Source organism: Lynx rufus, unplaced genomic scaffold (assembly GCF_022079265.1).
Source record: "Lynx rufus isolate CCGP_SWC_20201006 ecotype Redwood Valley unplaced genomic scaffold, mLynRuf1.p SCAF_8, whole genome shotgun sequence".
Classification (NCBI taxonomy): domain Eukaryota; kingdom Metazoa; phylum Chordata; class Mammalia; order Carnivora; family Felidae; genus Lynx; species Lynx rufus.
The window spans coordinates 16371739-16396694 of NW_025814896.1; the positions used below are offsets into that span (position 1 = coordinate 16371739).

Here is a 24956-nt window from a genome sequence, read left to right on the forward strand (position 1 = left end):
TAAGACATTTATGTGTATTAATTAATTTAATCCTCACAAAAAGGCTAATGAGGTAGGTACTAGTATCACGCCCATTTTATAAAAGAGGAAATAGCCACAGAGACAGCGCTAAGTTGTCCCAAGTCACACAGCCAGTAAATAGCAATCTTGGTTTTTGAAAAACTGCCTGGTGTGAGGACAGAAAGATGCTCAGAGGGATGGGGACACACAGAGACAGGGTAATTCTTCCCGCCTGGGGAGGGAGAAATTCAAGTTGTATCAACATGTAGTCCATTTTCATGTGGAAGAAACTGAGGACCAAAGGGGATCAGGAACTACCTGAGGCCACAAGCTAGTGAATGAGAATGCCAGCACTGGATGCTGGTGTCTTGACTCTTGCCCCTTCCAGTCTCACCCTTCTGCTCCCTCCCCACCCCCAAGCCAAGGAGAAGGTGGCTGGGGGGCCAGAAACAGCTTCAGAAGCAAGCTAACATCTACACTTTGCATTTAGAACCCCCTTTGAACCCTGTGGCCTCAAATGATCACTTATGATGGTGCCTGAAAGTTCACTGTTAGCGTGTCGTTTTTAAAGCATTGTGCGAAGTGTGTGACCATGCATGATCTCAGTCTTCACAGCCCTCTGAGGTAGGAACCGTTCCTCTTGAGCACAGGAGGAAGCGGAGACTTACAGAAGTGAAGACACGTGCACAGTCACGCAGTGGGAAGTGGCACAGTCAGGATTTGCTCTCCTGTCTAGTAAATGAAGTGCGCTTACTGGGCACTTTCTGTGTGCCAGGTGCTGCTCTAGGTGACTTAATGGATACATTTGCTGAATCCTCACAACAGCCCTATCCCGGAGGTGCTGTTATTATTCTCAATTTACAGACGTGATGCCTGAGGCATGAGAGGCTGAGCAACCTACCCAGAATTACTCAGTTGGTCAGTGGCAGAGTTGAGACTGAACCCTGGGCTGTCTGGCCCCAGAGTCTGGGCTCTGGCTCCCCTCACTGTCCTGCTGCCCTCTAGCTCTGGAATAGTCCCCAGATGTCCCATGGAGCCACCGCCATTCTTGGGGGTAGGCTATTTTCTGCTATTCATGTACCATTAAGGACAGGCTTCTCAGATGCTCCACAAAGGGGAACTGCTCCCCGAATGCAGGCAGGGCCCTTTGGGACTGAAAGGAAGGAAACTCACCTGCTAAACTCCTACTATGTGCCAGACACTTAACATGTGTCCATGTCCTCTCAAACCCTCAGGAATTCTGCAGGGTTGGATGCAAAATTCCCTTTTGCCAGATGAGGATATTGAGGCACAGAGGGGTTAAGTGACTTGTCCAAGGTTAAACAGCCAGTAAGCACTCAAGATGAGAATGGAATCCAAGATCATCTGACTGCAGAGCCCATGCCCTTTCCACCAGGATACACTGTCTATAGAACCCACCACAGGCCCCTAGGCAACGGGAAGTCCATGGATGGGGAGGCAGAAGGATTCCCAGGCTGGCCTGGTCACAAATGAGGTTGCAGTGAGCAGTCCCATGCCTGAATAAGGGGCTACCTGAGCCCTGAGTGCAGGCTGAATAGGAAATCTTCCATGGGGGCAAGGGGAGGAGCAGGAAGCTCCCTTTGGGAATGGTAATGGAAGGTACCATCCCTCTGTCCCCTGTCCAGTCCCAATCACTGGGGTCTGGATCCTGAGGTTCTGGATAGGAAGGTATTCTGAAATCTGGATGTCAGTCCAATACATCTCCAAACTCCCAGCAACTTGCACGGAGCCTGGCATGCAGTAGGTGCTCAGCAGGCATTTGTAAAATTTATGGATGAGTCCCAGAGTGGCCCTGGTTAACTTGACCCCTCCTTCACCTAGCACTGTGGTGATATCACACCTATAATTATCAGAAACTTGACCCTGTGCCAGGCACTGCCATCAGCACTTCTTTTGTGTCACCTTATTTCACCCTCAAAATAGCCCTCTGAGAAAGGTACTGCCATTAGCTCCATTTTACAGATTATAAAACTGAGGCTTTGGAGTGGCAAGGTGACCTGTCTAAAGTTTTACAATGAATTACTGGGGAGGATGGCTCTTCCACTGGAGACTGTCTGGTCTCAGTCTATACTCTAAACTGGAGCTACTCAAAGGGGGATCAGTGGACCAGCTTTATCAGCATCACTGGTAGCTGGCTGGACATATGCAGCATCTTGAGCCCCACTCTAGACTTGCTGAATCAGAACATCTGGGGTGGGACCCAGCAGTCTGTGTTTTAACCAGGACCATGCAGTGATTCCAATGTATGCTCAAGTTTGAGTACTGCCAGTCTAGAACATGAAGTTATACTGCCTTTTCAACAACTCTCTCAGCAACTCTGAGAAGGGCTGGGAATTAGAAGTAGCTGCTATTATTATAATTATTGTTACCTCATTTTCCAGATGATGAACTGAGCCTGGACCAAGACTCTAAACCCAAGTCTTTTGGCTCCAAGGCCCTTTCTCCTTACGGAACCTGTTTCTCTATCTGGAAAATGAGTGAATGGAACAAAAGGATCTCCCAGGGAGAAGAGGAATCCCAGGGTCTGACAATGGGTACCACTTGGAACCCAGCAGCACACGTTGTTGGGCCCTGGCCATGGTGCTGAATTCGTGCCCCACTGACGGACAGCCGCCTAGGGTGGGAGATTGCGCCCCTAGAGGCGCCCCTGTCACAGGCGCTGTGCCTGGCCCTCGCCCCCAGGAAGCGGGAACCCTGATAACTCAGCATCAGGCTGGATTCCCAACTGCGACCCAGCTCAACTGGGTCTGCGAAGGCGCTGAGGGGCCCTCTCTGTCTTTAAGAGCAAAACAGATTTTAGGGGCCGAACTGAGCTTGCCTCAGGAGATGGGTTAACTCCTTTCTCAGCTCAAAATAAGTGGGGGTGCGGGAGAGGACCAGGGACAGACCCTTCAAGCCCCAGCCAGAGGAAGGCTCCCAGCTGGGCAGAAGCTGTGATCTGGAGGGCCTGTCGTATCCAGGACAGCAGCGTGGAGGGAGGCCCACAACCGGGCTACCGGGGCTGGAGGCTGGATCCCAGGAAGCGCTCCTCCTCCCTTCCCGCAGCAGCCGCCCCCTCCAACAGGCCGCCTTCCCAGCAGTGCCCATTCCCTTCCCCTTGCCTTTGTCTCTCTTCTCAGCCCTCCAACAGACCAGGTCTTTCTGGGAGGGAAAGAGGCAGAATGGATGTTCCCAGAATTCGGGACGGTGCTCCTGGGGCCCAAGACAGCGCCAGTCACCTCCCTGGAGAGCGGCCCAGCATCCTCCATCCTCCGGGTCCCCGAACCCCCACATCCCACCCTCCAGCCTCTCACCAGGTCCTCGGACCCCTTCCTCCTCCTGAATCCCCTCCCCCAAGCCTCCTCGCTACTGGGTGCATCCGGCTCCCCTGCTCCCTTGGGCTCTACCTTCTGAGAGCTGAAGGACTGGGTCCAGTGGTACAGAACCAGGCTCTCCTTGGGCCAATGGGCGGGGCTGGCCGCCTCGGGCGCGTCGGGGGCCTCCACCGGCTTGCCCGCATCGCTCTCCAGCGCCGAGATGGGCCACCAGCTGCAGTTGGTGGGGGTCAGGTTGTTGGGGGTCGCCATGACAGCCCGGAATCAGAGGGAGGAAAGAAGGAGGCTCCGCGGCGGCGGCTCTCTCTCGCCCAGCATCACATGGCCTCGCCGAGCCTGCCCCTCTGCTTCGCTCCCTCCCTCCCCTCTCCGTGAATGTCATTACTCGCTGGGCAAGTGGGGGAGGGGCGCGGGGGATCCCGGGATCTCCTTCCCTCCTCCTCCCCTAGGGACGCCCCTGGCCCCTGCTAGAAAAGCTACCAGTCCCCTCCGTCAGAAGGGGTGGAGGAGCCACAGGAGAATGGGCCATGTCCCCCAAATAGCTCATATCTGGCCAGCCACCTGCCAAGACTCCACCATTGTTAACGCATTCTGACTCTCAGTCTTCCAAGAAGCAAATACCTCTTAGGACACCTGGTGTTATAGAGACCCATTCCTTGTATAAATCAGTGTCTGGAAATAGCTTTTCTCTCTTTGGAGCTGTTGTTTCCTAGCATTTCTCCTGAAGGATCTCTAAGGGCAGAGGGGAACAAACTATGAAATATAGAGCAAACGCTTACATAGCACTTGCCGTGTGCCCAGGCTTTACAACCATCAACTCACTGAGTCCTCACAATAATCCTATGAGCCTCATTTTACAGAAGAGGAAACTGAGGCACAGAGAAGCTAAGTGACCTTGCCCAAGGTCCCCTAACTAGTAAGCGGTGGAGCCTAGATTCGAACCCAGCCTGTCTGGCTCCAGAATATATGCTCTTAGTGATAAGGTCATGATACTACAATAATGATATAAACAACAGCACAGCAAGCTTTTTATCAACCCAAGCACTTTATACGCATCATCTCATTCATCTGCACAATAATCATTTTTACTAGAGGAGGAAGGTGAGGCTCAGAAATGTCAAGTCATTGGTCCAAGGTCACATCTTCACCCAGAAGACTGAGGCACAACTACAGGAGCCCAAGAAAGCCTGTAATGCCCTGCTGTCACTTAGTTTATGCTTAATATTCATGGGAGTTTCATAGAAAGTTCCCTAATACACCCGTGCTTCCCTTGATATAAATATTGTTTTAATTTATTTACCATTGAACAAATAGATGCACCAGGGAGATAGGCTTCTCATTTGCCCTCCCTCCCTCATGTGATGCTACCAAGCAAGGACTCCTTAGCACATCATCCTTTCAGATTGATGAGCATGGCTCTTGAGGAATCAGTGTCCTTCCTTCTATCAGACAACAGAAGTTATGTGGTCCATGGGTTTCCCTTTTTTGCTTTGGCTGCCAGGAGGCTTGGAGCTACATTTTCTATTAACTCCCAGTTGCCACATTAGCCTCCCTGGTTCGGCAACTTCTTTGTCACCCTTTCAGGAAATTTTTATTCCTTCTTTTTCCTCCAAGTATATTGTTGTTCATGTTTCCTCCAAGGATATGGTGTGTCTTGAGGGAAAATTCAAATGTCTGAATTCAGGGAAGTAAGACCTTAGATATTCCATCAAGGTGAAAAATCTGGTCCCTGTAGAGGCTGCTTTTAGGCAACAGACTAGAGCAATGGAATGTAGAGCAAGGCAAAAGGATCACAAAAAGAGTGACCACCCAGCTGATGCAAACAGGTTCATTAAACAAGCCACCTTGAAATAGCCATAGGCCCTAAGAGACCAATAGCAACCAGGCACAGTTCCTAAGGTTACCCAAAAAGGACAATTGCATACATCCCCATAACTCTTTTACTCCACCCTATAACTTTAGCCCCTCGCCACCACCTCTCAGCAGTCTCCCCTTTGCTGTCTCACAAGTGCTGCCTTGCAGTGTATTCAATAAACTTTTATCTCTTTTGTTCTGCCTTGGGTGAATTCTTATACCACCAGAGCCATGAGCCCCCACCCTATTGGGATGCCCCACAGTCCCTATCTGGGTCTTCAACATGAATGCATACAGGTGCCCATGCCACAGCAGTTACACCTCAAATGTGTATTCCTTCCCTCAACAAATATTCATTGTGCACCCATTGTGTGCTAGTCACTTCAGTGGTATCAGAAATACAGTGAAAAATAAGACAGACACTGACCTGCTCTTTGCATTTTTCACTTAGCAACATATCTGGAAAGAGTTTCCTATCAACACAGATCTAGCCCATACTAACAGTCTGCATTGTATGAATGCGCCAGAATAAATGTAACAACTCCTATGCCACATGTGCTGTTTCAAATCTTTTGTTATAAAAACAATGTTGCAGGGACACCTGGGTGGCTCAGTCAGTTAAGCCTCTGACTCTTGGTTTCAGCTCAGGTCTGACTTTAGAGTCTAGAGTTTAAGCCCTGAGTTGGCCTCTGCGCTGGGGGTAAAGCCAACTTACAAAACACACACACATAAAAACCACACACACAAAAAACAATGCTGCAGTAAAAATCCTTATTCATACAGATTTGTGCACATGTTTGAGTATAATTTATACGACAAATTCTGATAAGTGGAATTGCTAGACCAAAGAATTTGTCTCTTAGGGCGCCTGGGTGGCTCAGTTGGTTAAGTGTCTGACTTCGGCTCGGGTCATGATCTCGTAGTCTATGGGTTCGAGTCCCATGTTGGGCTCTGTGCTGACAGCTCAGAGCCTGGAGCCTGCTTCGAATTCTGTGTCGCCCTCTCTCTCTGCCCCTTCCCCGCTCATGCTCTGTCTCTCTGTCAAAAATAAATAAACATTAAAAAAAACAATAAAAAATTAAAAAAAAAAAGAATTTGCCTCTGTCAAAGTTCCCTCGGAAGAGGCTATTCCATGTTATGCTCCCCACTAAGAATCCACAAAAGGGCCATTTACCTGCACTTTTCCAACCCAGCATACTGTTAAACTTTTTTGTTTCTTTTTGAATCTCTGGGTAAAAAATGGTGTATCACGGTTTTTATTTGCTTTTCCTTTTTGAGTTTTTATTATAAAAAATTTTCATGGGGCGCCTGGGTGGCGCAGTCGGTTAAGCGTCCGACTTCAGCCAGGTCACGATCTCGCGGTCCGTGAGTTCGAGCCCTGCGTCGGGCTCTGGGCTGATGGCTCAGAGCCTGGAGCCTGTTTCCGATTCTGTGTCTCCCTCTCTCTCTGCCCCTCCCCCGTTCATGCTCTGTCTCTCTCTGTCGCAAAAATAAATAAATGTTGAAAAAAAAATTAAAAAAAATTTTTTTCAAACATATGACATAGCAAACAAGACAGCTCAATGAACACCCATATATCCATCACCTGAATATAATCATTGGTTAAAGCTTGCCATGTTTGTTTAATTAAGGGAGGAGGGTTTGAAGTATTTTGAAACAAATTATAGGCATCATGATACTTCATTGGTGAAATACTTCAGTATTACATAATTTATATCTAGCATAGGTCATTTTCTCACATAAACAACACATTTTTCACATTAAAAAAATTCACAATAAGGCCCTGATATCTAGTTCATACTCATATTTCTCCAGTTGTACCAGAATGATCTTCATAGTTTGTTTGACCCAGGATCCAGTCAAGGATCATGCCATGAATTCTGTTGTTACTTCTCAAGTCTCTTTTTGGAGAATGTTCTTATTTCTTTTTATTTTTTTTCCCCACGGTGTTAACTCACAGAGAGACTAGGCCAGGTGTCCTGTAGAATGTTCCACTTGGGGGTCTGATTGGTCACTGTTCTGCCCTTTAACTTGTCATACTCTCCCTTGTATTTCCTATAAACTAGTACTTGGGTCTAAAGGGAAGACTAGATTCGGGTGAAGCATTTTGGGGGCAAACATTTAATCATTCCTTCGTGGGTGGTGCCATGTGCTTCATTTTGCCTTGTGTCAGGAGCTCCACGATGTCTTGTTGTCCCGCTATTAATGACGCCAAGTTGGATTTGAGGTGGTGACCACCCCTCTCCATGTTTAAATGCCCATTTTGCCTCTTCTCACCAGGACCTTATGGGTATCCGGTTTCTCCTCCATTGATGGTCCTTGGCTGAATCAGTTATGAGAGGCTGTAAAAATATTTTCTACTTTGCCCTTCTATGTGTATTTATCAGCTGGCATTCTTTCTTTGAGTTTCATTAAGTTATAAGTGAAGTTGACCATCTTTTCAAATGTTTCCCATCCATTTTAACTTGTCCCAGTGAATTGTCTGTGTTTCTGTGGGGACCCGGGCAATTATACCACAATGTGACGAGTGCTGTGCTAAGGTAAGGACTGGGGCTGTGGTAGAGTCAGGGAGGGACATCTGTTTGTCCCACTTGCCAAGAAAGGCTCTCAGGAGCCATGGCTCTCAGTATGGGTTTCTCTGAAGCAGATCCTGAGACAAGAATGCAAGGACAAGCAGTTAATTTGGGAGAAGGAAACTCTGGGAGGGCAATGGCAGGATGACACAGACAAGAAAGGCGGCCTTGGAAGGTATATGTTCAAGCAAGTTAGCACCATAGGCGCCTGGAACTTAATCCCGCAGCGAAATTCTGAGGCTGGTGTAAAGCCCCTCCCGAGGAGGAAGAGAGCCAGGGTATTTACGCACCGAGTCCTGCCAGTCCGTTGTTAGAAGGCTGTTCCTTGCAGGGAGTGTTGATTCCCCAGCACTTCAGGCCTGCCCCGCAGTCGGCAGAGTGGGTTACCGTGTCTATGAAAAGCCCTCAGGCCATAAATGTGGGTGCTGCCACCTGGGGGTCAGCTGGTGTGCACAGAAATGGTGAAAGTAGGGGACACAGATAGGTCACTATCAGCATCTACTCAGGACGTCTAAGTAGAGAATTTAAGAATGAGGAGGAATTAGCCAGATACAAGAAGATGGGGAAAGGGATGCGTGTTCCAGGCAGAGAGAAGAGCAGGGACAAAGCCCAGAGGTGAGAGAGAGGGTGGGGTGTTCCAGGGACCCGTGGCTGTTCATCTGGCTGGAGACAGGGGTCACAGTTGAGGCTCAGTAGTCATGCCAGGCCTGGTAAGCCACATTTAGGAGTTATCACATCATGCTAAGGGCACTGGGGTGTCACTGGAGAGTTTGAATCAGGAAAATAACATTCAGTTTGGGTGCCGGGAATCTGAAAAACCCTGAAATACATATACTGACGTCTAGTGCATGAATTCACACTGGAGACTAGCTGTTCCTTGTCAGTGATGGGATTGCTTCTGCCCTTCTTCCGTGAGAACTAGGGATGGACTCAGCCGTCAAGGGGTTGCCATTGAATGTGAACTCAGTGCACAGCGAGAAGGAGAGCCTGACGGAACTTTTTCACTTGGGTCTACCACTGGTATTATAATATGTATGTTATTATAGTAACAGCTTTGAGGGTTTTCCATGTGCCAGACACTGTGCTAAGCACTTTTTAGTCATTATCTCAGTTGAGGGGTATCGTTACTATCTTGACAACACAGATGGGGACATTGATGCTCAGGTGAATGAGGTTATTAGCCCAGGTCAAGAGCTAACATCCAAGTCCATAGAAAATGGAGTTCTAAGTGTCCACACAATAGGGGATTAGATAACTTAGAGTATATTCATGCCATGGAATAATTTATATCTACCAAATGAGGAAGGTTACAACTTAAAGGTTACAATTAAAAACAGGTTATAATTATATAAGCTACTCTAAAAACTCTATTTAGTTTAGCTTACTATAATATTTAAAACACAAAAAGAAGAAAAAGCAGGTTGCCAAAAAATACATACAATTAAATTTTAAAGTATATAAATTATAGAAGGATAGTCAGTAAAAGTGGTTTACATCACCGTGAGTGGAGACGGGCAAGAGGAGATCACACGTGCTTCTTTTTTTCTTTGTTGGATCTTCCAGTCTTCCTTCTATTATGGACTGAATTGTCCCCCCCACAAAATCCCCATGTAACTGTATTTGGTGATGAAGGGGCTTATTAAGGCTAAAGGAGGTCATAGGGGTAGGGCCCCAATCCTTTACAAGAGCAAGAGACACCAGGGATCACAATCTCCTCAAGCAAGCACCAAGGGAAGGCCCTGTGAGGACATGGTGAGAAGGGGGCTGTCTATAAGCCAGAAGAGAGGTAGAATCCAACTCTACAGGGACCTTGATCTTGGACTCCAGCTTCCAGAACTGTGAGAAAGTACACTTCTATTGTTTAAGCCACCCTAATTGGTGGCAGCCCGAGCAGACTAATACAGCTACAATAGAAGTACTTTATTTATATCTTTTAAAAATAATTTGAAGTTGGTTTGGGTTTTTTTTTTTTTGTTTCTAAAGATACTGGTTGATTTCTCCCTCACTCCCGGGGGCAAGCCAGGCCTGGGAAAGGAGAAGGAATTAACATGGTCTAAGTGTCCTTTCACCGGACACTTTACAGAAATCCTATGAGAAGAGTTCTAATGTCCACACCTGACAGATGGGATCACAGAGGTTCCGGAAACACGAACTGCCTGACCCCAGTCACCATCTAGGATGAAGCAGAGCTGGGGTCAGGATGCAGGTCTGTCTGATCTATCCCCAGATATACCTGAGCCCTTTTCTCCACACACCACTGCCTCCACATATAGCAGATGCTGAAAGGGCCCTGGCTATGGGCGGGGTGGGGTGGGATGGGGGTGGAGCACATCCTTTCAGCCTGTAAAGATCCCTCGGGAGATTTTGCTTCCAAGTTTTGGGCAGGATGAATGGTTTTCCTGGGAGTTAGAAGTCACCTGAAGAAATGTGCTGTGAAAAATCCCAACAGTGAGGGGCGCCTGGGTGGCTCAGTCGGTTAAGCATCGACTCTTGATTTGGGCTCAGGTCATGATCTCACGGTTCATGGGATCAAGCCCTGAGTTGGGCCCTTGGCTGACAGTGTCGAGCCTACTTGGGATTCTCTCTCCGCCCCTCCCCCACTCAAGCGCACATGCTCTCTCTCCCTCTCTCTCAAAATAAATACACAGATTTTTTTCTTTTTTTTTTTTAATTTTTTCTTCAACGTTTATTTATTTTTGGGACAGAGAGAGACAGAGCATGAACGGGGGAGGGGCAGAGAGAGAGGGAGACACAGAATCGGAAACAGGCTCCAGGCTCTGAGCCATCAGCCCAGAGCCCGACGCGGGGCTCGAACTCACGGACCGCGAGATCGTGACCTGGCTGAAGTCGGACGCTTAACCGACTGCGCCACCCAGGCGCCCCAAGATTTTTTTCTTAAAAAAAAAATCCTAACAGTGAATGCATCTAATATCTGCATCTATTACATCAGGGCCTGCTGACTCAGGAAGCTACCAGGGTCCCAGTAATGCCCTAAGGGTGTGGCGGAGACATGGCGGGCTGGGAGGGCACATGCTCCACCTGGTGCACAGCTGCTCCTTGTTCCAGCCAATTACTCCCACGGTGGATTGCAACATGGCTGCCAGCTATCCCAGGTTTTCAGGAACCTGGAGATCCAGATGATCACATGAAATCTCTCCTTTTAAAATGTGGTGAGAAAAAAACAAAAACAAAAACACTGGCTGGCACAGAAATAACAAAACATATTTGTGGGTTAGATCAAGCCCTCGCATTGTCAGTTTGCAGCCTCTGCATGAGATCATTTTTGCCACAATCCTAGGGGCAGTATGTTAGTTAACAAAGCACTAGCTACTCTAAGAGATAGATTGCCAAATCACAGTGACTTTACACACTAGTTTATTTTTCACTCACATGAGGTCCAATTAGCAGCAAGTTAGGAAAAGGGCAGAGAGTTCTGTTAACCCTCCCATGTGGCTTCCAAGATCACCCAGGCATTGCTATCCAGTGGGCATTTAATATCCAATGGGCAGACAGTGGAGAGAGAGAGCAGAGGACATTGTGGGAGGTTTTTATGGGTAGCAGCCCTCCTCACTTATGCCCTTGTTCCATTGGCCAGAACTCAGTCATGTGGCCGCCTCACCTAAATGTAAAGGGGAGCTGGGAAATGTAGTCTCTGTGACAGCCTGTGACAGCCAGTTTTCAACACAAACTGTCCTATAGACTGCGTATGTAGACCTCTGGGGTAGTTATCCATCTCTGCCCCATGCAATTACCATCACCTCCATTCTACAGATGAGGAAATGAGCCTGTGACCTGTGAGAAGTCTCGAACCAGGAGCACGGTCTTTCTGACTCTGATCCAGGGATCTTTCCTCTACCCCAGTGTTTCCCAAAGTTGCCATTTCATATGTCATCCATGGCATTTGTTAAACACTCAAGTCCCTGAATGTTCAGGGGAGCATGTGGTAACCTGTATCTGTATCAGGAATCCCAGAATATTCTTCCCTCAGACTCCACACCAGGGGCTTCACCTCAGAATCATCTAGGGAGCTTTGTGGAATGCTCATCTCTTGGCTCTAACCCCTAGAAATTCTGATTCAGTGGGTCTGCAGGGAGGTGACCTGACACTGACATTTTATTATTCTCCCAGGTGATGTGCAGCTAGGGCTGGGAACCTCTGCTCCCACAACAAATTAGGCCGGTCAGGTTTTCAAACTAAAGCAGCAAGAGACAGAGACAGAGACAGAGAGAGAGGGGGGGGGGGAGAGAGAGAGAGGGAGAGAGAGAGAGAGAAAGACAAGTGAGTCTCTACCCTGAGAATCAACATTTTAAAAACTCTTCCCATGATTCTAATGTGCAGTCTAGGTTGAGACCTTGTCAATAAATGGACCAGAAGACTGAATCAGTCAATTTGGGGTAGGCCAAACTTTCTGTATTTTTAAAGCTCCTCCAGGGTATTATGATACCACTGCCCTAGGGCTCTGCTTCTCAAAGTATCCCCTGAAGTATCAGCATACCTCTGGGAGCTTGGAAAAAATGCAGAATCTCAGGTTCTACGCCAGACCTGCTGAATTAAACCCCCAGGAGATTAGCACACACATTAGTGTGGGAGGCACTGTTCCAGGCACACAGGCTCTTTTTGGGAGGACAGCCAATTAGGTCCTCCAATCAGGGCTGGCTCATCTTCTCTCTGTCCCCATCCACCCTCCTGAAGCTGCAGGAAGTTTTCTAGTGTCACTAGCATAATCTGTCCTCAAAGGTCTGGGCCTTGCTGCCCCCATGCCGTGACCATCTGTTCATGGATACTTTGTTTAGTCTGGGCATGCGCATGGTTTGATGAATCAACAGGGGATGTGCAGGCCTATTCTGAGAGGGAAGGACATCACAGATGCTGGGTACTGTCTTGGGGGCAGACCATGGGATTGGGTGCCTCCCCCGAAGATCTAAAAGCTCTTTAGACCTGCAGGTTGGAGATAAAGGCAGACTTGTTTTGTGAGGTTCTGGGACCAATCAGAGGAGCCTACAGGGAGGGAGGATGTAGTTCAATAGAGGGAAAAGTTTCAAACGAGTAGAGTTCAAATCCAGGGTAGTAAACTTCCTGTTCTCTGAAGAGGACAAATAAATGTTGAATGGCCTCCATTCAGGGGCACCTAGAGGGAACCTCTGGATTGGATGTGAGCTGGAAGGAGAACTCTCCTCAAGGCTGAAACCTGAAACACACAGGCCCTCAGAGGCTGGGAGGCTGGGTCAGGAAGAGCTTGGGGAACAAAATGATTCAGGGTTTTACTGTGCCAATCATGCATGAAGGTAGTTTGCTTAAACACAAATGACGGTTTCTGCATGAAATAATTTCCGTGTCGGTCTCCACCAGTTTGAAAGCTGTGAGGTCAGTGGCTGGGCTGCCTGTAGAGTCCACAGCACCTGGCACAGATACAGCAGCACCTGTCCAGTATGTGTTAACTTAAATGTAAATGGCTTAAAGTGAGCATTGATCTATTTGTCTCTTATTGGTCATTTCTGTGCACTGTGGGACAATTTGGCATCTTTTTGTGCCCTTTAAAGCACCTTTGTCAGGTGTTCACATTGTCCATTTTTTCTGCTTGCTTTCTCATTAAGTGCTAATTCTTTTTCATCCAGCTTGTATGTGCATGGTATTCTTTGTAATGGCAAAACAACTCAAATATCCTAAGTGGACCACAAAAGGGGGTTGTTGAATCACTCAGGGGCTCTCTTCCCACAAAGCCCATCCAAACAATCCAAGTTAAGAACCTCTTATCTGGAAGGATCCCAGAAAGATGCCAACAGCATGATCTCCAGGGCAATGTTCTCTATGAACTACTTTGTGCTTGGCCATATCTTGGTTTTTTGTTTTGTTTTGTTCTGTTTTGTTTTTTCTGTTCTGAACATCTATTACTTTTGAATGAGAAAAACCAACCAGCAGATATTGGACTGGTTTTAAACTCTATTTTAGATCTCTCCTTTATTTTAGCCAGCTTTATCTAGTTGGCAATGTTATTATTTGAGAAAATTGCACATTGAAATACAGAGTGAATGCTTCCAATAACCACTTAACAAGGAAGCTGAGGCCCTTAGAGAAAAACAGTTATCTGTCCCAGGGTACATGAGATAAGAGCAGAACTCAGCCCCTGATTTGCAGATGGGTGTTCTTTCTCATAGATCACTCCCCTCCCTTCCCATGTTGAACCTCTAAATGTTTTCTCTCATGAAGATAGCAATGCAGGGGTGTCCCAGGCATTCTTGGCCTCACAGGTTGGATGCTTCATTTCACTGACACGACTTGTGTGGCTTTCAGAGTAGAGAGAGCCATCAGACCAGGCAGCCTCCGCATATGCGTTTGCTTACTGGATAACCATAACAGGTTGCAGATCAAAGGCACAGAATTTCTGGCAGAAGTCCTGGACCTGGCACTAGGCCAGGAGCGATCTTCCCACTTTGAAAGTCTGCTATTGGGTGATCTTCAAAGGCTGCAGGCAAGTCTGTGCCATTTCTGCCACGTGGGACACTTTCTTGGGAGTATCCGGGATTATTGAGAGGTTGTCCATGCACACTTCCTCCAGGATGGCTCCAGCTTCTCTGAGCTAAGTGAAAGGTGTAGGCACTTCTCCAGGAGTCCTTGACATGCTGAGCAGCACTTAGGACTGGGCTCCACTCCTTTTCCATTTGATAGGACCCAGCAGAGGGAAGGTGAAAGCATTCATGCTGCATCAGAACCTATGCCAGCAGCTTCAGGCTCTGCAGAAGCACCACGGGCTTGGCTCAGCTGTGACAGGCTGGACAATTCACAGGGTGAATGGATCTCAGGTTTCACAGCTGAGAAATAAGCATGAGGATTTTTTATTGTTGTTGTTTTTTTCTCCTGGCATTTGGGCAGATGAGTCCATGGTGGGTATTCTAGGTGTCCTGAAGTCAGCTGCAGAATACATTTCATTTTGGGGCCCTGGTCTGTGATAAAGAATATCTCTGTGCTAATATAATTCTTGGACTTGGCTCCTGGGTCTGGTGTTCACGGGGAGAAGGTGCCTTGGAAGTGCAGTAGAGAAATTCTGAAGGCCAGAGGATGTGAGCATTGACAAGTTCTCAAGGCCTACACTGAGGGATTCTTTCTACACCTTCTCAGGGAAAGACAAACAGGCACTTACATGACTCTTTTTTTTTTTAATGTTTATTGATAAAGAGAGAGCATGAGGGAGAAGGGAAGGGGCAGAGAGAGAGGGATAGAGAGAATCCCAAGCAGGCTCTGCACATCAGCGCGGAGCCTGACACGGGGCTCGAACTCGCAAACCGTGAGATCATGACCTGAACTGAAATCAAGAGTTGGACATTTAACCAACTGAGCCACCCAGGTGCCCCTACATGACAAAATCTTAAGGACAGATTGCATAGTAATAATCAAAGAGGTGTTGCTTAAAAAATCTTCGGTGGCTTTACTAGAAAATTACAAAATTAATACACATTCGTCATAACAAATTCAAATAATATATAACATAAGCAGTAAATATAACTCCATTCTCTTTAAGAGGTACAAAACAAAATAAGGTATCATTTTTTCAAACTATCAGAAATAGCCAGCTTAAAAAACTGGTAATATCTGGCACTGGCACAGGTGTAGGCCAGGGTATTTTAACCTCAGCACTACTGACATAATTCTTTGCAGCGGGAGCTGTCCTGTTTATCCTTGGATGCCTCAGTCCCCTAGACACCAGTAGCATCCAGCACTACCTCCCAGGCTGTGACAACAAAGAATGTCTCCAATGCCTGTCAAATGTCCCCTGAAGGGGTACAAAATCACCCTCTCTCCCACAGAGCCACTGAAGACAAAAAGACACCCCAAACACCACCGGTGGGAGTGGAATCTGGCAGTTGAACATACCTATCAGGTATTAAAATGTGTATCACAAGGATAACCCTTCAAAATATATTTACAGGGGCACAAACTTGTCCATCAAGCACTCATGGTAACAATGGTTAATGGCACTAATGGTTAATACAGTACTATTGGTAATATTTTAAAAATTAGCAATGATCTAAATAACATTGGTAGGAAATTGGTTAAATATCTATCTATCTATCTATCTATCTATCTATCTATCTATCTATCTATCTATCTACAAAATGCCCAGACATACAACTGAATTAGGCAGCTCTGATATAGAGGTCTTCAAGATAAAATTGTTATAGGGGAAAAAAGCAAGGTGCAGAACAGTGTAGAGAACAGTTTTTTTAAATTTAAAGAACAAAATTGTATGAATAAGTGTGTGTGTGTATGTATATGTGTATATATGTATATATATACACACATATATATACATATATACACGTATATATACATATATATGTATATATATAAAGATATGCATAAAAATATGTATGGATATATGGTTTTAAAGCCTGGAAGGAGGTGCACTAAACCACAAACTGGCTATCTCTCTGCAGAGCAGGATGTAGGGGTGAGGGGCCTGGGTGGGGGGGATGGTGAGGGAGTAACTGGGGTTTTCTATTTCTACTTTAAATATCTCATAATCAGAGCACCTGGGTGGCTCAGTCCGTTAAGTTGGATTTTGGCTCAGGCCATGATCTCATGGCTCGTGGGTTTGAGCCCCACGTTGGGCTCTGTGCTGATAGCTCAAAGCCTGGAGCCTGCTTCGGTTTCTGTGTCTCCCTCTCTTTCTGCCCCTCTCCCCCCCGCCCATCTCAAAAATTAAGTGAAACATTAAAAAAAAGTTTTTTTTTAATCTCATAATCACTTGCATCGTTTTACAAGGACATTATAAAATAACGAAGGTAAAAATAAGAAGTCGAAAAGGAAAAAAGGAGAGAAAGAAAGGAACCCTCATTGGAGTCCCACCTGCTCTCACCTGGAGTAAGTAAACCTGGCTTAAAGGACTCCTCGTGCCCTGCACTTTGAAGATCCCACAGCAGCATCATAGGCACCACGGCACCAGATCATCAAAGCGATTCTTCTAGTTGGCAGAGGAGTAGTTATTTTCATCCTGCAAATGGGGAAACTGAAGCTCAGGGAAGTGCAGTATTTGCCCAAGGGTCCATACCAGGGAGCAGTCCCAGAGACTCCAAAGTCACAGGCGCAGGTCTGGCCACAGGCTCTCATAACCATGGGCCCAACAAGTCTGCCCTCTTCCAGTGCTCCTACTTGTGGCCCCTTCAATCCACTCCAGCAGAGCTCATATTCCTGCCCCCAAGGGCATTTTCCTCCTTCTGGCTCTCCTTTGCTGCAGGCAAAGGTCAGTTTTTAGGAAGAGGCTGGTTTGAGATCTGTCCCTGTCACTCACCAGTTCAACTAGTGGCTTCACTTCTCTGGGCCTCATCTGTAAAATGGAGATAAATGTACCTAACTCCCAGAATTGTTTTGAGACTCAAAGCAATCACATTTGTGAATGCATCTTGTAAAATATAAAGCTCTTAAAGATATTAGTTGATTTATTTTTTAATGTTTATTTTTGAGAGAAAGAGTGCAAGAGGGGGAGGGGCAGAGAGAGAGGGAGACACGGAATCCAAAGCAGACTCCAGGCTCTGAGCTGTCAGCACAGAGCTCAACGTGGGGCTCAAATCCATGAACCGTGAGATCATGACCTGAACCGAAGTTGGACACAACCGACTCAGCCACCCAGGCACTCCCAGTTGATTTTATTTTAGCAAAATAAAACTCTAGCTCTCTTCCCATGGGGTTGGTTAGAATGAACACTGCTGGGGTGACTGCAAGGGAGAAGGCATTAAATGGAAACTGGAATCTGAAACACCGTACAATGATTTGCAATATATTGCAATGTGCTGAGAAGGCCATACAGAGTTCAGAAAATGGGTCAGTCCACCTAAGCTAGTACCTTACCTGAGCCAGGTTCTCACAGAACCTTTTACAGGGCTCTGGGACCTGTGCTGTCACCAGGGATAGATGCCAAAATGCTAAACATCTTAGGGCAGAGGAACAAGGAAACAAGTGAAGAGTATTGCCAGCACCATGGATTGTATTTCTACTCACAGGAAAATGGACTGGGCAGTAAGCAAGTTAATAGTCCATCCAGGATTTATGGGAGTATTCAGTTAATTTATGAACATTATGTATATATATTTTTAATGTTTATTTATGAGAGAGAGAGAGAGAGAGAGAGAGAGAGAGAGAGAGAGAGAGAAAGCATGAGCGGGGGAGGGGCAAAGCGAGAGAGGGACACAGAATCAGAAGCAGGCTCCAGGCTCTGAGCTGTCAGCACAGAGCCCGACGCGGGGCTCGAACTCACGGACAGCGAGATCATGACCTGAGCCGAAGTCAGACGCTTAACTTACTGAGCCACCCAGGTACCCCAATTTATTAACATTATAAAAAGTAAGGTATGCAGAAGCACATGGGGCAAAATTCCATTTCCTACCATTCCAGTGAAATGCAGCAAAGCCTTGTGAAGAATATGGCAGCAACAATGGGCAGACTTAAAGGAGCTCATCTCATGCTGGAGGGGGTGTGGGGGGGGGACCCTGAGTGTGTGAGTGGTTGATAACCTTGCCTTTATGTAATTTCTAAGCACATTACTGGAGACTTTAGACAGCCCATACCTTCTTCAGGTGTAAAATCCTATTCTAAGAAAATAATCAGGCTTATGGTCAGATGTAGATACAGACACAAACGCAAACATTTTTATATGTACATACACACATAAACAAAGATTTTCAGATCAGAGTTCTTTATTATAGCAAACATACACACACCAACTGTCCAAACATAGAGGAATCGTCAACTACAGAGGAAATTATGAATGTATTTAAGTGATGGACCATTATACAGTCATGTAAGTCATGTTTCTGGGGAATATGTGTGACCTGGAAAATGCGTACAATAGATAATGAAAAGAAGCAGAATATTAAACCGTATATACAGTTTATCAGCAATTAAAATATATACATTTAAAATAATAGTAATATTAATAATAGCAGCTACGAGGTACTATGAGTCAGGGAGTGTCCTAGCCCATTATTCACTCAACTCTCCCCAAGCCTTCTAAAGTGGGTACTATCATTATCCCCATTTTTCAGAAAAGTACATGGAAGCACAGGGGCTTGGGCAGCACGTCCAGGGCCACACACAGGGGTGGGGGTGGTGAAGCCAGAGTGTGAACAGAGCTGGTCCGGCTCTCAGGCACTCTGCAGCCCCATGACAAAAATGCTCGTAGTGGTCGTCCCCAAGTGCTGGGGCTGAGGGACATACAATTTTCTTCTTTATATTTTCCAAATTTTCTATATAGGTACATTTTTCTTTTGTGAAAATTATGCCTTATTAAAAATAATATATAAATACATTAAAAATACTTCCAAAGTACAAAGGGTATTAAATAACTTAGGAGCCAGATGGATGGGAGGTGGTGAATCAGATCCAATTTGATCCAGTACAGTGGGAAAGGATCAGGAAAGGCCAGAAGAATAGGCTCAGCGGGAAAGATAACCTGTTAGATTCTGAACACATCTCGCTTCACTAGGCGTTGTGGAACATCCATGTAGAGACAACCAGCAGGACACGGGACACAGAAGTGTGGTGAGGGGTGCAGGGGCCAAGGGCAGGTTGTCCCAAGATGGCCATTTTGACATGAAGATTATTGTGAGCTGAAGGCAACAGAGACCCTGTGAGCTCAAGAGAAACTTTTGCCCCTCCCTTTAACTATACAAAAGAATCTAAATTGGGGATCTTTCCCAGAATATGGGTTATTAGCAGAGATAAACTTTATCTGAGTGACCCATCTGCATGGCAGGACAAACATCTAATTACCAACATCTACTTTTTTTTATCACTCTGGGAAACGCATTCCTTTCTTCTGAAGTCCCAGGCTCCTGCTCCCTTCTCCTTAGTTCAGAATGACATATGTATTTATTCTGCTGTCTGTGTAGATTCCCTGTACATAAACTCTCTGTTCGCCTGCCCCCGATCCCTTTCTTTGGGTGACAACAACCCATCTTTTCCTTTGGAGAAGTACCCTACCTGTTCTCTGTAGTGCTGGAGAGATTGGCAATCAAAGTGCCTGGCTATCCAAGAAGTGGGCACATCTATCAAGCTAACGGAGAACTTTTCTTGAGGTCAAAACCTGTACTTCTGTTGCAGGTAATTCACGATTCCTAGTAAGCCTGCAGTGCCCCCAGCCATTTAGTGAATGGCCTTCGCTGCTTGGGAAGCCATTGCTCGGTTTTGAGTCTGAAATTCCATTTTCTTGAGTCCATAATGAGATAAGAGTCTTAAAATCTGGCTTTTGTGGGGAGGAAAAAGGGTTTTTTAATTTCCAAACTCTTTATAGATCAAGAGAACAAACTGAGGGTGAGAGGATAGACTTTCTAGAAGTTACAGTGTGGAGGTGACACACTAAGATAAAGAGAAGTTCCCATAAAAGGCCTTCTAGGCTTGCTCAGGAGAAAAAGGAGGACAAGAACCAGATACAAGTGTTCTGGTCCACCTTTCTCTAAGGCCAGATCCCTTGCCTTAGAAGATGGGGCTTAGAAGCATCTAGACAGGCTTGGAGGACACTGGTGCCCCATTCTCTGAGCACAGCCGAGGGGCAAGCACGGGCCGCTCAGAGAAGACCCACGCTGGTTGGTCGTGGCACCAGGTTGGCACCCAGGCTACACAAGTAGCCCCAGGAGAGGATGTGGGGGACAAGAGCAGTTCTCCCTTCCCCTTCACCAGTGTGCCATGTGAATGACTTGGAAGTGCACACCTGTCCCAGTGCCGTGCAGAGCAGACGAGGAAAGGTCAGGAGACAAGTTGTGAGAACTGCGGCACACGAGGACCTCATGACTACAAACACTAGCACTTTCCATGATTTTGCTCAGAAACGAAATCAGGCCAGCCCCATCTTGGTGGGCCCCACCAGAATCCATAATGCCTAGGGACAAGTCTAGGGCAGCCACATGGCAGTGGAGACCAGCAAAGGGGAGGGAACGCATCTGAACCACAAAGCTCATCTGCTGCCCCCTTCTCCTGCCCAGATGCCACTGTGTGTGTGTGTGTGTGTGTGGCGGGGGGGGGGGGGGGGCGGGGAGAGGGCGGAAGGAGAAGGAGAGGGAAGAAAACTCTAAAATACTGCATATTTGTGCAAAACTGTGTATGAACCAGAAGGGAGGGAAGCCCCCCAGGACTGGGGGAGGATGGAAGTCTGAGCAAGGTGACACTGCATGAAACATGAAGTTGTGTGGTTTCGCACCCAAGGAGCAGCAGGCAAAATGTGATGCTGCTAAGGGGCCAAACGAGGAACCCGACTACTGTACAGGGGGACACAGAAGAATGAAAAATGTGTGTGACCAAATCACTCTGAACACGATGCCCCAGAGAGGCTGCCTGTGAACTCCTGGCATCTGGAGAAGCTCTGGTCTCCAGTCTGAGAAAGCCTGGTTGTTCAGCACTCCCTTTTACAGAGTGAGCTTTCTGGTAGCCTCTCCAAGAGAGTCACAGCGTCATCCCAGGATGACAAGGATGTGAGATGGGAAGGGTGGCAGGGCAAGGCCCTTGAGGACCAGCAGCTGGACAGAGGAGGAGCAGCTAAGAGCTAGAAGGGAAGTGGAGTTAAGAGGGAGGTCATGACTAGTGTCAGACAATGTTCAGAACTCAAGCAACATTAAAAACTGAGAAAGAGACACTAGTTTCGGCAAGAAGAAAGTTACTCATGACCTTGGCAAGAAGTGTTTCAGTAGGGATGGAAGTCGGGCTGCAGTGGGCTGAAGAGAGAGAGAACTGAAGAAGTAGGGATACTGACTATGGTTCTAAGGGGGAGAATAGGACAGGAGCCTTAGGGGGGATCTGAGTAGTAGGGGGCTTTGTGGGCTTGGGTTTTGTGGGTTTTTTCCCATTGATTTTGTTTTTTAAAGGATGGGGGAAGACACGGTATGTGTTTGCACGTATGGAAAAATGGAGTGAGTCTCCTGAGAACGGGGGCAAGATGGGAAGCAAAGTGGTGTCAGAGTAGGGACCGGTCTTAAGAGAAAAGGGGAAGGCATGGCTCTAGAGACGGGCCCAGACAGAAACAGACCTCATATCCAAAGCTTCTCAGGACACAGGTGCACCTTTCTAGTGAAACCTTTTCTTTTTCCCTCAGGCAGAACTAGATGTTCATGAAAGTATAAGCAGAGAATGAAGAAATATTTTGACAAATTATAGCTATGCATCAATGCCTGAGAGGGAAGATTGGTTAAGAGACCATGCAGGGCAAGGAAAGAATTCTTGGAGCCAGGAAACCATAATCCAACAGTTCAAATGCAGAATAAGTTGAAGACTTATCAAGACTTAAGTTAAAAAACTCAACCTGCCATTGCCTAGTCAATTGGCAGATGCGGTAAAGTATGAACGCCTAAATAAATGCTTAGCTCAACAGCCTTGGAGCAGGGGCTCTTTACATTTTTGGCTGTTATTTTGCCTAAGTAATACATTGCCAGGATCCAAAACTCAGAACACAAGGTCCAGGCTGTCTCCACCCCAACCCAGGTCTCCAAAGGGCTGCCCCAAGATCTCTCAAGTTCAGTGTGACTAAAGGGAGCTCCTCATGTAGAGGCATCTCACTCCAGTCAGGTGGTGAGAGTAGACTTTAGCCAGACTGCCTGGGTTCAAATTCTAGCTCAGCACGTACTAACTTTGTGACCTCAGGCAAGTTACTGTACTTTGCTTTCAGTTTCCTCATCTGGAAAATGAAGATGATAAAGGTAATCTCGTAAGATTGTTGGGAGGATCAGACGGGGTTTGCAGACTGTAAAAGTACTAGCTTTTATTATTATCCTCCATCTAAATATCATTTTTCATCTGTTCCCCGTCAAATGGATTCAGTAGGATTACATTAGAAATAGGCAATAATACCCATTCAGTGGCTCAATCCAGAAAGCAGCTTTTCATTGTCCACTTTTGCTCACATTTAATCTCTCACCAAAGCCTAATGTATACAACTTTCAATCTGCTAACATGCTCTCCATTCTTATAGCCACCTGCTCTTTAGATCACTGCCAACTCAGGATGGGATCACTGTGACATTCAGGCTGAAACCAGAGTAATCATTCTAAAATAAAGTGGTCCTTTCTCTTCTCTTCCATAGTCTCCCCGATTCTGAAAATAAACCCTTTGACATGGCCTCTAAGATGAAGACCCCTGGTTATGGGTCTGCTTTAGATCTGCACATTAAACCCCTTATGCCCAAAACTAAATTCACCCATTCCCCAAGCTTACTGACTTCATGGATCTCCCTCCCTGGTGAATGGTGCCACCTACTGGCCACTCATTCACTCAGGCCAGACGGCTCTCTGACCAGCATACCCAGCCAAATGCGCTAATTTTAAATGCCAGGGCTCCTTAGATGCTTCTTCCCGCTTTAGCCATTGTTCCAGTTCTGGCCTTCATTTACATTATTTCAAATGTCTTCAAACTGGCCTTACATCCCCCTCCTTCCTCATCTGCTTTCTAAGAGGCTGCCAGAGTGATATATATGGCTCATTGGCACATCACTTCTTTGCTTAAGGACAAAATGCAAGCTATTTAACACGATTCTCTCCTGGAGTTGGCTTGGATGCTCTCCATTCTCATCCCAGTCCCTTCTCACATTCGAGGTCAATGCCTGCCTTTCAGAACCCAGTTTAGACAGAACTTCCTCCAGGAAGCCTGGAGACATCCCTCTGCACCTCCAGACCAGGCTAGGCAACCCTTCTGGGTGCCCACACAGCACCCTGTGCCTCTGCTTACACACAGCACCCTATGCCTCTGCTTATACACAGCACTGGGCAAGCAGCAGGCAGTCACTAAAGTCTGTGAAAGAAGAGTGGGGACAGAGGACAAACAAGGAAACGTAACACACTGCAGTCCCACAGCAGAGACCAGGATGCAGCTCTCTTTCCCAGACTTCCAAAATGACACCACATATTTACTACCCACTACCAAGTTGCTTTGGTAACAGAAATATTTCATAACAGCATGATGGGGGAGATTAAAAATATTTAAATAGTTTCTGGCACATAGTGAGCAGTCAATGATTTCACTTGACCAGTAATTACTGCATGCCAACTCTGTGCCAGGCAAGAGTTTGGGCCCTGAGAATACACTGTATTTTCATCAACTCTAAGACACCGTCATTTTAAACCCTCACTATCTTTTGTAGGTATAATTAAGAAAAAAACCAAATGCTATCAGGTCACCACTGTCAATTATAAGACACATCCAGATTTTTAGAGTGCTAAACTGTGGGAAAGATCATCTTAGATTCAATGACAAAAGTAGTGATAAACAAAAGAGACAAAGTCTCTGTTCTCAGGTCCCTTCTATTGTAGTGAGGGGAGTGGTAATGAATATATATCGTCAGGAGGTGTTAGGTGCTATAATGAAAAATAAAGCCAGCTGAAGGGATACAAATGAAGAGGCATTCTGGGGTAGCCAAGAAAGTCCTGCTGGGGAACTAATATGAGCAGAGACTTGAATGAAGAGAAAAGTTATGGGTAAACCACGTTCCAAGCAGAGGGAACATCAAATACAAAACACTTAAGAGGGAAATGTGCCTGGTGAGTTCAAGGACAGGCAAGTCAAGTGTAGCTGGCACAGTCCCAGACCCTGGGCAGCCAATTTCCTCAAGCCCAGTGTATTTTCTAGGTGAAGGTAAGTATGCCTGATCTACTTAGGGTGTATAAAGGGGAGATGGGTTGAAGCTAAGAAAAGTGGTGTAACTCAGTGATCAGTAAGTTGGGTGTACAGTCAGGTGGCCTAGATTTGAATCACAATTCTACCACTTACAAGCTGTGTAACCTTGGACAAATTATTTAACTGCTCTGATCGTTAAGTTTCCTCAGCTGTAAAATGCGGAAACAAATAGCAACTGCTTTGCAAATTGATTATGAAGTTTAAATGAAACAGTCCTTGTAAATCAGAATACATATGATCATTATCATCACCATCACCTACTCCAAAGTCATCTTAAAAATTACATCAAGGTAAGGAACAAATAAACTTATTTGAGCGTTAAAATGTTTAAGACCAGGGCGCCTGGGTGGCTCAGTCGGTTGAGCGTCCGACTTCAGCTCAGGTCATGACCTCACGGTTCGTGGGTTTGAGCCCCGCATTGGGCTCTGTTCTGACATCTCAGAGCCTGGAGCCTGCTTCAGATTCTGTGTCTCCCTCTCTCTCTGCCCCTCCCCCACTTGTGCTCTCTCTGCCTCTAAAATAAATAAACATTAAAAAAATTAAAAAAATA

At 46.3% G+C, this 24956-nt stretch overlaps 1 protein-coding gene across 5 annotated transcripts in view; it reads right to left on the minus strand.

The window, feature by feature from the left end:
* GDAP1L1 (ganglioside induced differentiation associated protein 1 like 1) overlaps positions 1–24956 on the minus strand; it is a 51262-nt gene that overhangs the window by 23586 nt on the left and 2720 nt on the right. For 3 of the 5 annotated variants that reach the window (XR_006960091.1, XM_047067597.1, XM_047067599.1), the window contains exon 2: positions 16617–16751. Coding sequence is in view for 1 of the 5 variants with exons in the window: in XM_047067600.1 (XP_046923556.1) it covers positions 3409–3587 (179 nt within the window). In the remaining 4 variants the exon portion in view is untranslated. Of the gene's footprint in view, positions 1–3408; positions 6122–16616; positions 17224–24956 lie in introns of those variants that run through there. The other 2 variants (XM_047067598.1, XM_047067600.1) reach the window with 2 other exon arrangements.